Source organism: Rhinolophus hipposideros, assembly GCF_964194185.1.
Source record: "Rhinolophus hipposideros genome assembly, chromosome: 25".
Lineage (NCBI taxonomy): Eukaryota > Metazoa > Chordata > Mammalia > Chiroptera > Rhinolophidae > Rhinolophus > Rhinolophus hipposideros.
The window spans coordinates 20,818,515-20,833,630 of record NC_138071.1 but is presented as its reverse complement, the minus strand read 5'-3'; the positions used below and the strand labels follow the sequence as shown (position 1 = coordinate 20,833,630).

The 15,116-nt window shown below is 38.6% G+C and overlaps 1 protein-coding gene and 1 pseudogene across 2 annotated transcripts in view; one reads left to right on the top strand and one right to left on the bottom strand.

The window, feature by feature from the left end:
• Positions 1–173: 173 nt before the first annotated feature.
• LOC308492946 (putative RNA-binding protein Luc7-like 2) overlaps positions 174–15,116 on the bottom strand; it is a 63,284-nt gene continuing 48,341 nt past the window's right edge. Inside the window, 2 exon segments of the mRNA XM_081038477.1 lie at positions 174–3,933; positions 7,767–7,958. Of these exon segments, the coding sequence (XP_080894603.1) occupies positions 3,756–3,933; positions 7,767–7,958 (370 nt within the window). The 3' untranslated portion in view covers positions 174–3,755.
• On the top strand, positions 8,750–10,309 carry LOC308492827 (large ribosomal subunit protein eL31-like; annotated as a pseudogene). Its single transcript has 3 exons — positions 8,750–8,762; positions 9,713–10,021; positions 10,253–10,309. The product of its transcript is annotated as a large ribosomal subunit protein eL31-like (transcript).

Here is a 15,116-nt window from a genome sequence, read left to right as displayed (position 1 = left end):
ACAGACAGTCTAGGGTGCTGGAAGTGGTCTAGGTCTTGACCAGGGTGGGGTTGGGTGCATACACGTAAAACCTCATCAAGCTGTTACACCTAAGATTCAAAACTAAAACGTCTGTCTCCAAGGAACAGGAATGAGGTTACAGAGAGACTGATATTTTTTTTCTTTTTCACTGAGGTACATACGTTCTCACACAAGTTTCGGTCTCGCCTTCACAGCATGTCTTTCCCTTTCTACAAAACAAAAGCTGGAAAAGTTACAGAGCAGGTTGGTCTGCATGGAATTCCTCTGAGTAGATTTTCTAGTCTCTGCCCAGCAGGCACTGCCAAGTGCTATTGTTTGAAATCAACATCTAGTAACTCTGCCACTGGCACCGGCTTGTTTCATGGAGCTTGGAGACCAGCCTCTGACAGCGGCTGGCCCAGCAGCCACTGAACAGCAGCTCTGGACACCCAGTTTGTTAAGTACAAGGAACTCAGTCCCTCAAGTCCTGAGATTCTGATCCAGTGGGTCAGGGACCCCAATCAGGTTTCTATCAGCTTTCTTGGTGATGATTCTGATGCAGGTGGTCCAGAAACTACATTGGGAGAACCCTTGTCTAAGAGAGCCCAGATTGCCACCAGGGGGGAGAAAAGCATATGTTATTTTAAATCAACTTTTAGGTATAATTTGCACCAAAGAAAATGCACTGATCTCAGAGTACCTTTTGACAAATGTAGGCACCTGTGTAATCATTGCCAATCGAGATATGGAATAGTGCCTACACTCTAGAAAGTTCCCTTGCGCCCCTCTGTAGTTGACCCACCCTCCTCCAGCCCCAAGCAAATCTGTATTATCTCCATGGCTCAAGCTCAGCTTATTCTAGGACTTCACATGAAAGAGAAGTACTCTTTTGTATCTGTTTTTTTAGCTGAGTCTAAGGTTTTCACAACTGAACTCATGTTGCTGTGCGTTATCAGTTGGTTTGTGGGACTGGGTTAGGATTTATCTTGTCTAGTTGGTGATTACGGTTGTCTCCAATTTGTGCCTATTATGAATACAGCTGCTATGGACATTTGCATACGAGTCTTTGTGTGGACATAGGTTTTCATCTCTTGTGGGTACCTGGGAGTGGGATTACTGGGTTTTATGGTAAGGATATATTTAATTTATAAGAAACTGCCAAACTGTTTTTCAAAGCAGCTGCACCATTTTACAGTCCTACCAAACAAAACCCAAGAGTACCTGTTGCTCCACATTTTCATCAACACTTGGTGTTGCCAGTGTTATTACATTTAGCCATTCCTGTGGGTGTTTGTTGGTAACTCAGGGTTTGCATGTGCATTTTCCTGATGACTGATAATACTGAGCTTCCTTCATGAGACTCTTGGAGGGAAAACTGGGAAGTTGGAAAATTTAAACATTAGTTTTAGGGTTGATTATCAGAGAGGCAAGAAAGTTTTTAAAAAATAAAGCCTACTTAGAAATGGAGGGGTTTTACTTCAGTTTCGGTGGCTGCTGCTGATACAGCTTGGCAAAGCAGCTTTGGGGAAAATGCCTGAAGAGAGGAAAACGAAGGCCTTACTGAAGGAGAAACTAAGCAGGACATCCCAGAGGGTTACGTGCTTCTGCAAGTATGTGATTAAACTTACACTTTCCTCTATAGTCACCAGCTAACACAAAAGTATCAAAAACTGTAGGAAAAACAGAGCTATTAAGATGGAAATTTTAGCATTCTTCTTACTCCAAGCGGCTGCCCTGGTGGTTTAAGGATGACTAGATTGTTTACCCCAAAGTCTAAATACTGGAAGTATCTAAGCAACACAATTGTTCAGAAGGGTTTTTAAAGTGGGATTATGCATGTAAAGAACCACACAGTGAAGGGATCCGCCATGGTGATCACGTCCAACACTGGCCACCACTGACCCGTTGGTCCGGCAGCCTGTACTGCCCACAAAGCATGACTGCAGTAACAGCTGATAATACAGATATTTGCACAGTTAGGCAGAAAATGAGTACTACGTGCCAATTATACAAACACAATGTCGAAACCGATTTTCCATCATGTCTGAGTTTGGTGTCCAACTCCGGACGTGTCACTAACCGTAACAGGTCAGGTACCAGTCTTCCTTGTACCCACCAGCTTAACCTTTTCACCCGACTCTACATCCCAAGGCACTAAGCCCAAAGTGCCTGTAAGGATTTAGGAGAATAGTGCAGACCACTGGGAACAGAGCAGACACCAAGCAATTTCTCAGCCACCAAAGAGAGAAGGGAATGGGGCCACAGATGCACGTTGAGTCTCAGATTAAACTGTAAGTTCAATGTGTGGAACCAAATATAGCATAAAAACCTTCAATTAATGAGGTGAGTGTCCCTTTTAGATGTAAATCTGACATCACTTAGAATATTAGTTTCCATTTCTGAGGCCCACATTCCTCTGTAACATCAAATATGTCACTTAGGGGAACAAAGACAAAAATAGTTCTTGAAAGGTGATCTTCGTTAACTACACTCATACACTAATTCCATTACTTAATGTATATTTTTGTTCCTCAGATTTTCTAGAATCACAAGTGATACCTGCCAACTACTGTTTAAATCACTGGGTATACAGCTCTTCAATGCAGAAATCGTTAGTCTCATTAAGTTGGTTATACCATGTTTTTATTTCAGTTTGCTGAATGAGAAGAAATACAAAACAGAAAACAAATGAAAACCCAGTTTCTTCTGCAGGTCCAGTTCTTCTCTATAGCGGTTGTTACAGATGGCCCCAAAGTAGCTGGAATATAATCAGCAAGGGACCCCAGTGGGACAACAGTTCACCTGGAATCTTTGCAAGCATGTATTTATTCCTTTGGTGCCTTGCACGGTAAGGCACTATTAATGATGTAACAGAATAGAAGAAATGCCCACAGCAAATAGTTCTAGTGACAATTTACTAGACAAGTTACAGTTTAATGATGGTGGTAGTGATTGTTTCTTCCATTTTATTATTATTTTTTACAATAAGGGTGTAGCCTTTATACTCCACACACACAAAAATAAAACAAGAAGTGCTTATGAAAAAGTCCCTGCCCCCACCCCCCTTTTCAAAACACCCTGAACATAGCAATTCAATAGAACAGAAAAATCAAGACTTGTTTGATTTCAAATTTTCAATAAAAAAGCAAAGTATATAATGCAGTAGCTGTTCAACTTCCAACTCTAAGTAGGCACCGTTAAACAAACAAAAAAACTCCCAGTATTTAAATTCCTCCAGCACACATTCCAGTATAAATGCTCCGAACTGTAATCAGCTAGTTAATTAATAATGGGAATAGAAGTTACATTGCTTCCTGCCCCTCTTCTCTTATCATTAGAGGGTGGAGGTTCTAGGGGATACAAAAGTCAGAGGAAGAAGAATTAAAAAGGAAAATTCCCAAAGCTTCTGCTGTTTGGACTAGAAACAAAGACAGCATTTTACAAATGTTCAAAAAATCCCAACGCAGGTAACAATTCATTCACTATCACTCCTACTAGAAAGAATAAAGACATCAGCGTTGTATATAAAATGGTACGTTCAGAATTGTATTATAGGTTCACCAGAAACTATGGATGTAGTTTTAGGCTTCATCAAGGAAAGCAAGTTCAGTTCAGATCCACTGAGATACTGTGCATCTAGCCTAGCTGGACCGGTGTCTGGAACTGCTCACTGTGTCACCCCGAACAGCTGTAAACTAAACAATAGTATGTAACTCCATTGGAAGCTTAAGGATTGAGGATATGTACACAGCTAATTATATCTCCCCTGCTTCGCGCTCTTCAGAGCTCCTCCTGTCTTCTGATCTGCCATTAGCGCTCTCATAGGACCGCTTCTTATCTTTTCGATCTCTGTCACGAGGTGATCTGTCTCTTGAATTCCTGTCTCTGTCACGTGATGCTAAGTCTTGGTCTCTGAATCTTTCTTTTGAGGATCTGAAAAATATTAATTTGAGGAGCAAAATGTGTTGGGAAACCCAAAATCCAAATGAGAGAATCGGATAAATATTAAGGTATTGATAGCTGAAGATATATAGAATACATCCAAGAAAGCCAGGAGTCAGTGTTCTGACAGAAGCGCACTACCGTATCGGGTAAGGTACTAAAACCTGGAGATGGGTGAAAGCAAATAGCTAAGGGTCAAAACCATATGCTAAACTACTGATTTATAGAATATTTTCACTATCTCAGAAGCAATCATAAAGCTTCTCCGATTCATAACAAATGTATTTAATATAAAAATAATATATAGACAATACCTTAAAAAAGTAAAAGGTATGATTCAATTAAAAAACAGAATATAGATCCCAAATTGGATGGAAATCAATGCCTTACACATAGGGTCAGCAAACCTTTTTTTCTTTGTTGTCTGGCCAGAGTGTAAATATTTTCAGTGTTGAGGTCACATACAGTCTCTGTGGTATATGCTTTCTTTTCTCTTTTCTTTTCATCAACCCTTTAACAATGTGAAAACCACTCATAACTCGCTGTCTATACAAAAATAATATAGGGGGCCAGATGTGGCCTGCAGGCAACAGTTTCCCAACACTTGACTTAGATAGATAAGAGAACTACTCAATTAATGACATGGTTTTAAAGAACCATTTATTATTTTAAAAATCTGCTTTACTCCGCCTGAGTTAGCTCATTCAACCAACAGAAAAAAAAATCAGAATGGAAAACAGAGAAAGATGACCACATTATAATAAATCGATTAACCAAAACTGTTTGTTAATGTACCTTCTCTGTTCCCACACCCAACTTCAATAAGGCAAATAATAACAAAACAAGCTCATATCAAAGATTCAATCAGAAGGAAAACCAAAGGACATTATGGGGTCAGAATTAATATGGAATCTTCTATATTTTCAACATCTAGAATAAATCAGTAACATATATTACATTTATTTTGTTCTTTACAGGTGACACGGTTCTTTTACATAATTATCTCATTTAACCCATGTTCAGAATTTGGATCTCAGGCCTGATTCAGTAATACTTGCAACTTCTAAGGCAGGAAAAAACTACTACTACGATACTCAGTTTTAGAAATATAGTAAAGGAGGATTAAAACAAAAAGATTGAAAGATTAAATAATGTCAAGTTTGAGCATTCTACTTAAGGTTTTAATAACCTTAATTTAAAAATTATGTGTGAAAAAGAAAAAGCACGCAGTGCACATCTGGTTATAGCAATCCTACCCACGAGTCTTTGTAAGAATGGCACATGAAGAGAGATATAGATGCTGACGAAGACTAAGGACATGAGCTGCTGGTAAGTCCCAGAGGTCAGTAATAATAATTGAGAAAGTGACTATGAGATGAGCATCAATTAATGTTTTGAGAGAGATTAGAATGTCCTATACATAAGCAGTTCCCATTCACCATTTCACGCAAACTATCAATAATCCTAACAGAGCAGGTACTTTCACTGTCTCTACTTAGATGGGGAAAGAAAGGTCGAATAATTAGATTACTTGGCCAAAGGCCACTGAACCCAAGAAATCTGACTCTGGAGTCTGCACTGTATGTGTCTGAACAGAGCAGGAAGCAGAAAAATGCAAATGGCCCTCATTTACCAAGGGTAACTGCTGCCAGAGAAAGGTCACAAACAGAAACTACTTACATCAGAGACCAATATTTCAGTTGGGACAGGAGAACAGTAAATCATAAATGGCTACAACTAGGACTTTTACCTTGAAAATTAAACTCAAATATGTAGCAATACCTTTGTTATCTTATATGTAACAACATAGGTTTTAATAGCAATTGTTTGATAATTTTTAGTAAAAACAAAGAATGTTGCTTTGAAAGAGTAATTTGAATATCAAGATTAGAAGTGCTCTTGAGAAAAACAAAACTTTCAATAGTTTCACAAAAATAATCTCTTTATGAACATGCTGAAAAGATCAGCTTAGAGGCATTATGTAGTAAGGTGGAAAAACTTCCTACACAACTTCGCAAATGCAGGAAGCATTAGGGACTGGGATGACACAATCTCAGAGGGGCATCCTCTCCATCCTCACCACGAGCAAAGACATTTAAGAGGTCACAGACACCAGAAACAATGACAGGTGGGCAGGCTCTCAAGACGAATTGTCCAGACCTTTCATCATCCCGCAGAATGAATCCCAAAATGTGCAGTGCAGTTAAGACTCACGGATAATTTTTTTTTTTGAGTTTTCTGGGCACTGCACTGTGTGCCCAGTTTTAAGAATATGAAACAAGTGGCCCACAATCACACTGTCAGGAATTCTGTCCCGTCTAAAGTCCCTGCTCATTCTCTGTATGTGCCTGATATGCACTCTGTAGCATCTTTCTCCTCCCTGGTTTTACCTATTCAAATGTTACCTACTTTATTCAAGCTTTACCTACTACCTGAAGCCATTTTTCATTACTCTGGCATTTCCCTCATCTAAACTCCTGTCTTACTTGCTCTATGACATACCGTTTAGCACTTCATAATGTGCTACATCTTCTACCAGTCTGATTATTGTCAGAGATGTTGGTCTTGTGTTCTAGCTCATGTGAAAAAAGTCACTCGACTATGTTATATTTCCTTGTTATTTTTTACTAGGCCTTGTACAGTAGAAAGTATACAATTCTTATTGATTAAAGTCACCTTAAGAACTACTGGTTTGCTAAGAGTAGAACTTAAATGTTCTCACTAAAAAAAAGAGGTAAGTATGTGAGGTGATGGATGTGTTAATTAACTAATGGTGGGAATCCTTTCATAATGCATACGTACACCGAATCACCACAATGTACACTTTAAATATCTTAGAATTTTATTTGTCAATTAAACCTCGAAAAAGAAAAAAAAGGACCTATTTAGAATAAGGCAAGAATATAAGAAATAAAATAGTCTGTTAACCAACTTAGCTTGTGAGTGGTTTCAGAGAATGGCTAGTTGAGGGTCAAAAAAAAAAAATTTAAATGGCTTTCTGTGGATTCTGTCATGGGCTTTCTGTGGAGTAATCCATAGAAAATTTAAGACTAGTAGGTACCAGGCACTCAAAAAATGTTTATCATATATATGCTTAAGAAGAGTTGTCAAGAAAAAAATCAATGTTAAATATGGTTTATGTTCCACAGAAATGAACTAGCTTAAGGGCTATCATCTGACCTGAGTTTTAGGAATTTGGTCTATACAATTTGAGTGCTAAGATTCCACCACATTCTAATTCTTGGCCTGATTAAATATTCAGGTCCTTAAATATACTTTAGCTTGGGTCTGCCCTCCATGCACCTTTTGAATTTTCAGGCCAAGGAAGCCTAACTTCCTTAAGATTCTGAATCTGTCCTGTCAAGCTAACTGTATATAATAATGCAAATCTACAGTGTAGATTAAACAAGAATACACTAGAATGTGTCTGCTTTGAAAAAGTGCACCAGCTCAAAGAAGTTTGGAAAACAGTAAGTCAAACAAAGCCGAACAATTCTTTTAATGAAAGGACTTCTCAGAGCCCCTAATTCATCAATACATACGGAAAAGACTATTGGTACCTAAATTATTTGCCCATAAAGTACTTTCTTTTTCCAAGACACACTAAGAAGAGAAAGGCAACAACCTCTGCACAAGTTTGTTCCAATTTCTTACTCTGGCTCATAAGTATATTCCTTCTGAACTACCCATATAATCAGGGGAAAAAAATGTTATACACCCACACACAAATGTGTACATATTACCAGATGCAAGTTTCAAACCAACAGCATTCCAATTCTAAACCATAAAGGTAGTTCATTATCCTTTTACGGACACTTCAGTACCTCCTCCTGGATCGCTCTCTGCTCCTGTCTCTAGAACTGTGTCCACTTCTCTGATGGCTGCGGCTTCGGCTTCGGCTGCTAGAGCGAGATCTGTGGCGATGGCGTTTCTCCCGAGATTTGGATCGAGTTCTCCTCTTCCGTTCCCGTGACATGGAGCGAGACCGATGTCGGCGATGCTCTCTGGACCTGGATCTACAAAAGACATTAAGTTTTCAGCTTTGTCAGCACTACATTTCTCAACTACTGACGCCTCTTATTTTAAGAGAAACCATCCCTCAGTAGCTTTACTTAATGATAGTTCTATTTCAGGTCAGCTAAATCTACACTAAAATAAATTGATAGTATATTAAATAACTACACAAATTTCAAAATAAAAATTAAGCACTAGCTCTCAAAGGTTAATCAATATTGTGTAAATTTACATCAAGGATATAAAAAAATTAAGGAAACAATCTATACCACAACTACACACCAGGGCTTCTATTATCTAGAATGCTGTATGGATTTAATTTCATTTCAACTTCTAAGATTTTTAGTATGCTTTAGACAAAGTATGTACCTGATGGACATGGATAGAAGGGAGGAGAAGTATGAGAAAGACTATTGTTTAGAATAAGTTACTAATTCTCTCTGAATTACAGAGGTCACGTGACCATCAGAATAAGTTCGAATGTTCACAATATGTCTAGTCACAGTATAATCAAAACACAGTTAAGACAGTTCTCTATTCAACTGGTACATAGTTTAATTGGAAGTAAAAAACTAACATGCATATACCATTTTAGACAATTTTACTTAAATTGAAAAAAATGCATTTACGACGAGTGTATATGAGTACAGAGAGGGAAAATTATTTTGAAGAAGCGAGAAGGAAAAACACTTCTGTAGCCTCCACTGAGTCACAAAAGTAATCGTTGTACCGTGTGTGTGTGTGAGGTGGGGAACGGCATATGCACAGAACAGAGAACATTTGAGGAAAAACAATGGGGAAGAAAGGTATGCAATTTTGTTAAAAGAGTTACTTAATTTGACAGTAAGTTCAAAAGCATGTGATTCAGGTGATACAATTTACAAACAGATTATTTTCAAATGATTATTTTGTTAAGTGAAGTTTAAAAGCATTCAGCATATGTCAACATTATAGTCAACGAAAGGCCCATTTTGAGGACATAATATCAACGAGAGTTGAATAGAATATTTCCATAACTGAATACAATATTTCTGAAAAAAGGCAGGGGTAAAAGAACATAAAATTTATTCAATACAAGTTTTTCCAAATGATAATTTAACCACTCATTCTGAGCTATTATAATTAATCTATTGCTTGCAATGTATAATTTCATTTTTTAAAATTTTAGACAAGTTATTCATTTATTCAAAAAATATTTACTGGGTGCCTATTGTGTTGTTCTAGGTACTAGGGAGACTGAGTAGCAAACCAAGTCCTTAACCTCATGGTGCTTATACGCCAGAAAGATGTATACACAGTTATATAGGCAGTAAATAAAGATAGGCCAGGTAAAGAAATGATATATTAAGAAGGGTAAAAAAGGAGAGAGAAACGAGGTGGTAATCTTTTATCTAGAATAGGCAGGGTAGGCTTTCCTGACAGGACAGCATAAAGCGATGAAGTACAGGAATCAGCTCATCAGTCACCTCAGACAAGAATGCTTCAGGTAGAGGGCACACAGGTGCAAAGGCCCTGCGGTGGGAGAAAGCTCAGCATGTTGAAGGGAGAGACCTGTGAGGCACGAATGAAGTGAGGAATGGGGAGTAATTCCGGGTGTCCTACAGACAAAATGACCAAGTACTTTATCATTCAAACCATGATGTTCTCAATGATAAATTACACACAGGGAAAAAGAGCTATAAATAAATGTGCAGAGACAAGACACACACCGTGACTACCCCGGGCAAATGGATCACTACTTAAAAGCTACAGTGAGTTTTGTTCCACCTTGGGCCAGGCAGAACAACTCCTACAAAGAAGGGTAGTGAGAAGCAGAGGGCCGTTCTGCCATCAACGAGGTAGTGACCAGAGAATACACCATCAACATTCACAAGTGTCTCCATGGAGTGGGTTTCAAGAAGTGTGCCCCTGGGGCACTCCATATGTACGCATTAACAGCAGGCTCAACAAAGCCATCTGGACCAAAGGAATAAGGAATGTCCCACACTGTATCCAGGTGTGTTTGTCCAAAAAAAGTCACAAAGATGAAGAGTCACCAAACAAGCTCTATACGCTGGTAACCTATGTACAGTGGTGCCTCGGGTTTCGAATGTAATCCATGTATTTTTGAGTTCTGTTTGAGTTCTGAAACGTTCGAAAACAGCCAACAGCCAACAGGATCTTGCACGCAGCGGAAGCCGAGTGACATGTTCGACTTCCGAGGCATGTCTGAAACCGAAGCATTTACTTCCAGGTTTACGATGTTCATAAACTGAAATGTTCGTCAACGGAGACGTTTGAAAACCGAGGTACTACTGTACCTGCTACCACTTTCAAAAATCTACGAACAGTTAATGTGGATAAGAACTGCTGATTGTCACATAAAAATTACAACCGCTCCCCCCCGCCCCAAATGCTATGGGAAGAAGACTTCTGTTCAAGATAGGGGAGTAGGTAAACTCCTCCCGCGATAACATCAAAATTACAACTACATTACAGAACAACCATCACTGACAACCATCTGAAGACACGCTCAACAGAGTCCTATAAACAAGGATACAAAAGCCACTTCAAACCTAGTAGTAGGGATGGAGACTTAGCACGCGCAGGTTCCACACCTATGGTGTGGCAATTATGAAACAGAAAGGTATCTCAGCTGCAGAGATTCCTTCTGAGGAGAGAGGGCTCCCAGCCTGACATTAGGCTCCCCATAACATCTGGCTGTGAAAACCAGCGAGGATATTATGTCCAAGAAAGACAAAGGGCTACTAGAGACCAAGGCACTGCTCTTAAAGGGCCTGCAGACTCACTAACTCTGAGCTCCAGTGCAGGAGCAGCAGCTTGAAAAGCACCAGGGACACACAGAGAGGAACTGAAGTGACTACCTTCAGGGTGAGCGCTGGAGGGGCAGGGGTTGGGGGAAACTCTCTCCAGGGGTGGAAACACTAGCAGGCGCCATTTCTGTGCTCTCCATTAACCTGGCTAGCACTGTTCACCCTTGTCACCTCGACCCACCCAACATACTCACAAGCCCAAGCCTCTTCCAGCGCTTCCTCCACAGGAGTGGCCTGCATCAACTCGTGCTGCAGACTCACTCAAAAGACCACAAATCCTACACGAGTGGTGGATGCCCTAGGCTTGCGCTACAGACTTCCTCAAAAGCCTGCAAACCCCACACAGCAGCAGGCAGTCTTGATGTGCATTGTAGCTCCCAGAAAGCAGGCCTCAAGCCCAGCACAAGGGGCGACCGGTCTCAGCTTGCATTGTTACTCCCATCAGGTGGCCCCAAATCTGGCATAAGCAGTGGCCAGGATTGGCCTGTAACGTAGCTCCAACTAAGCACCTGCAAGCCTGGCAGAAGCGGCAGCCGGCCCTCGTCCACAGTCCAGCTTCCAAGAGCCTCCAAGCCCAGTACAACCTACTATGTATCAGTTTGTAGCTCCTACCAAGTGGCTTCAAAGCTGGCAAAAACAGCAGCTGACCATGGTCTAAAATGGAGCTTCTCCCAAGAGGCTCCAGACCCAACATACCCAGCGACCCGGCTTCAGACAGCACCAGAGCCCCACTAAAGCAACTCCTGCTCTGAGGGGTCAGCTTCCGAATAACAGCTTGTCGGCTGTAATCACAGGCAGCCCTCACAGCCAGTCAGCCCCACCAACTGATGTCCTAGCAGCAATTGAGACCCAGCTACAAGAAGGCGGCACCCAACCCACACAGGGGACACACCAGGAGCACCCAGATCAAGTAACCAGGGAGACGGTGCCACGGGGCCCCACAGGTCTAAAGGCCACTCTCTCAACACCGTGAGACACAGCAGATCTACCTAATATACAGAAACAAAGACAGGGAGTCAGCCAAAATGAGGAGACAAAGAAACATGTCCCAAAGGAAAGAACAGGACAAAACTCCATATGAAGAATGAAATGAAATGGAGACGAGCAATCTACCATATACGGAGTTCAAAACACTGGTTATAAGGATGTTCAACGAACTTTGGAGAAGAATATATGGATGCAGTTAGAACTTCAAGTGCTAAAAAACATAAAAAAGGGTATAGGAAACAAAAAAAATAAGAAGTCAGAAACGAAGAAAATAATCACTGAAATGAAGAATACAGAAAACACCCAATCAAAAATACAAGAAGAAAAATGAATTTTAAAAAATGAGAATAGTTTAAGGGACCTTTGGGACAATATCACGCGTAGCAACATTTGTATTATAGGGGCACCAGAAGAGAGAAAGAGAGAGAAAGGAATTGAAATCCTAGTCGAAGAAGTAAGGACTGAAAAATTCTAATCTGGCAAAGCCCAGGAAGTAGAGAATCCCAAACAAGGTGAACCCCAAGAGGCCCACACCAAGCCACACCATAATTAAAATGAAAGGTTAAAGACAGAGAGAGGTCTTTAAAAAAAAATTTTGTTTTAAAAATTTTCAGTTACAATTGATATACACACTATTATGTTAGTTTCAGATAGAAAGAGCATCTTAAAAGTTAAGAGAAAAGCAGTTCATTACATACACAGAAGCTCCCATAAGACTATCAGGTAATTTTTCAACAAACTTTGCAGGACAAAAGTGAATGGCACAAAATATTCAAAATGAAGAAATGTAAAAACTGAAATTATTCTGCTCAGCAAGGCTATCATTTACAATCAAAGGATAGAGTTTCCCAGACAAGGCAAAGCTAAAGTGCATCAACACTAAACTAGTACTACAAGAAATATTAAAGGGACTTCTTTAAGTAGAAAAAGATTAATATGAATAAGAAAATATAGGAAAGAAAAAAAAAATTCTCACTGACAGAGGCAAATAATAAAAGCAGTGGATCAACCAACTGTAAAGCTAGTATCAAGGTTGAAAGACAAAAGTAGGAAGATCATATGTAATTACAACAATAAAATAAGGGACGTACACACATACACACAAGAAGTAAAAAATAATGACAGAAACAAATGTGAAGGGGGTGAATGAAAATTGTAGTGATTTTACAATGTGTTCAAACTTAAGTGACCATCAACTTAAAATGTTTGGTATACATGAAACAAATGGTAACCACAAACCAAAAATCTACGAGATATACAAGAAATAAAGAGAAAAGAATCCAAATGCAACACTATGAAAAGTTATCAACATACAAGAGAACACAACAAGAGAATAAGAGAGGAACTACAGAAACAATCAGAAAACAATTACTAAAATGCCAATAACTTCATACTTATTGATAGTTACCTTAAATGTAAACGGACCAAATCCTCCAATCAAAAGACATAGCATGGCTGAATGGGTATAAAAACAAGACCTGTACATATGCTGCCTACAAGAAACCCACTTCAGATCAAAAGACACACCCAGACTGAAAGTAAAGGGATGGAAAAAGATAGTTCATGTAAACAGAAATGGAAAAAAAAAAAAAGCTGGGGTAGCAATACTTGTATCAGACAAAATAGACTTTAAAACAAAGATTGTAGTAAAAGACAAAGAAGGGCATTTCATAATAATAAAGGGATCAATCCTACAAGAGTATATGTAACTCTTGTAAACATCTATGTACCCAACGTAGGAACATCTAAATATATAAAGCAAATATTGATGAATGTAAAGGGAGAGATCAACAGTAAGACAACAGTAGGGGACTTTAACATCCCACTGACATCAATGGATAGATCATCCAGACAGAAAATCAACAAGGAAACAGTGGTCTTAAATGATACATTAGACTAGATGGACTTAATAGGTATTTTTAGAACATTTCACTCAAAAGCAGAATATACATTCTTTTCAAGTGCACACAGAACATTTTCCAGGATAGACCCTGTCAGGCCACAAAACAAGCTTACATAAATTTTCTTCGATCACAATGTAATGAAACTAGAAATCAATTACAAGAAGAAAACGGAAAAATATACAAACACATACAGGTTAAATAACATGCTCCTAAACAATGACTGGGTTAACAATGAGATCAAGGAAGAAATCAAAACATATCTTGAGACAAATGAAAATGAATACACAACAACCCAAAATCTATGCAACACAGCCAAGCAATTCTAAAAGAGAAATTTATTGGAATACAGGAGTACCTCAAGAAACAAGAAAAATCTCATATAAACAATCTAACCTTACACCTAAAGGAACTACAAAAAGAACAAATGAAGCCAAAGTGAGTACAAGAAAAGAAATAACATAGATTAGAGAGGAAATAAATGAAACAGTCTGAAAAAACAATAGAAAAGATCAATGAAACCAAAAACTGGTTCTTTGAAAAGATAAATTGATAAACCTTTAGCCAGGCTCATCAAAAAAAAAAAGAGGGCCCAAATAAATAAAATCACAAGGGAAAGGAAAGTGACACCACCACAGAAGTACTAAGGAGTATAAGGAAATACTATGAACAATTATATTCCAACAAATTGGACAACCTGGAAGAAATACATAAACTGCTAGAAACATACAATCTCCCAAGGCTAATCAGGAAGAAACAAAAAATCTTAACAGAGCAATAACTACTAACAAAATCAAACCAGCAATAAAAAAACTCCTAACAAACAAAAACCCTGGAAAATTTTACCAAATATTCAAATAAGAATTAATACTTATCTTTTTCAAATTATTAAAAAAAAAAAAACTGAAGAGGGAAGATTCTCAAACTCATTTTACGAGGCCTTCATTACCCTGAAACCAAAACCAGGCAAAGACACTGCAAAAAAGAAAAGTACAGGCCAATATCCCTGATGGACCAGATACAAAAATTCTCAACAAAATATTAGCAAACCAAATTCAGCAATACATTAAAAAGATCCTACACCATGATCAAGTGGAATTTATTCCAGGGATGCAAGGCTGATTCAAAACCCACAAATCAATTAACATGACACACCATATAAACAAAATGAAGGATAGAAACATGATCATATCAACAGATGCAGAAAAAGCATTTGACAAAATCCAACATCCGTTATGATAAAAACTCTCTCAGTACAGTATTAGAAGTCCTGACCACAGAAATCAGACAAGAAAAAGAAATAAAGAGCATCTCAATTAGAAGGAAGTAAAACTGTCATTATTTGAAGATAACATGATACTATATATTGATAACCCTAAAGATTACACACAGAAAAACTATTAGAATAAATGAATTCAGTAAAGTAGCAGAATACAAAATCAATATTCAGTAATCAGTT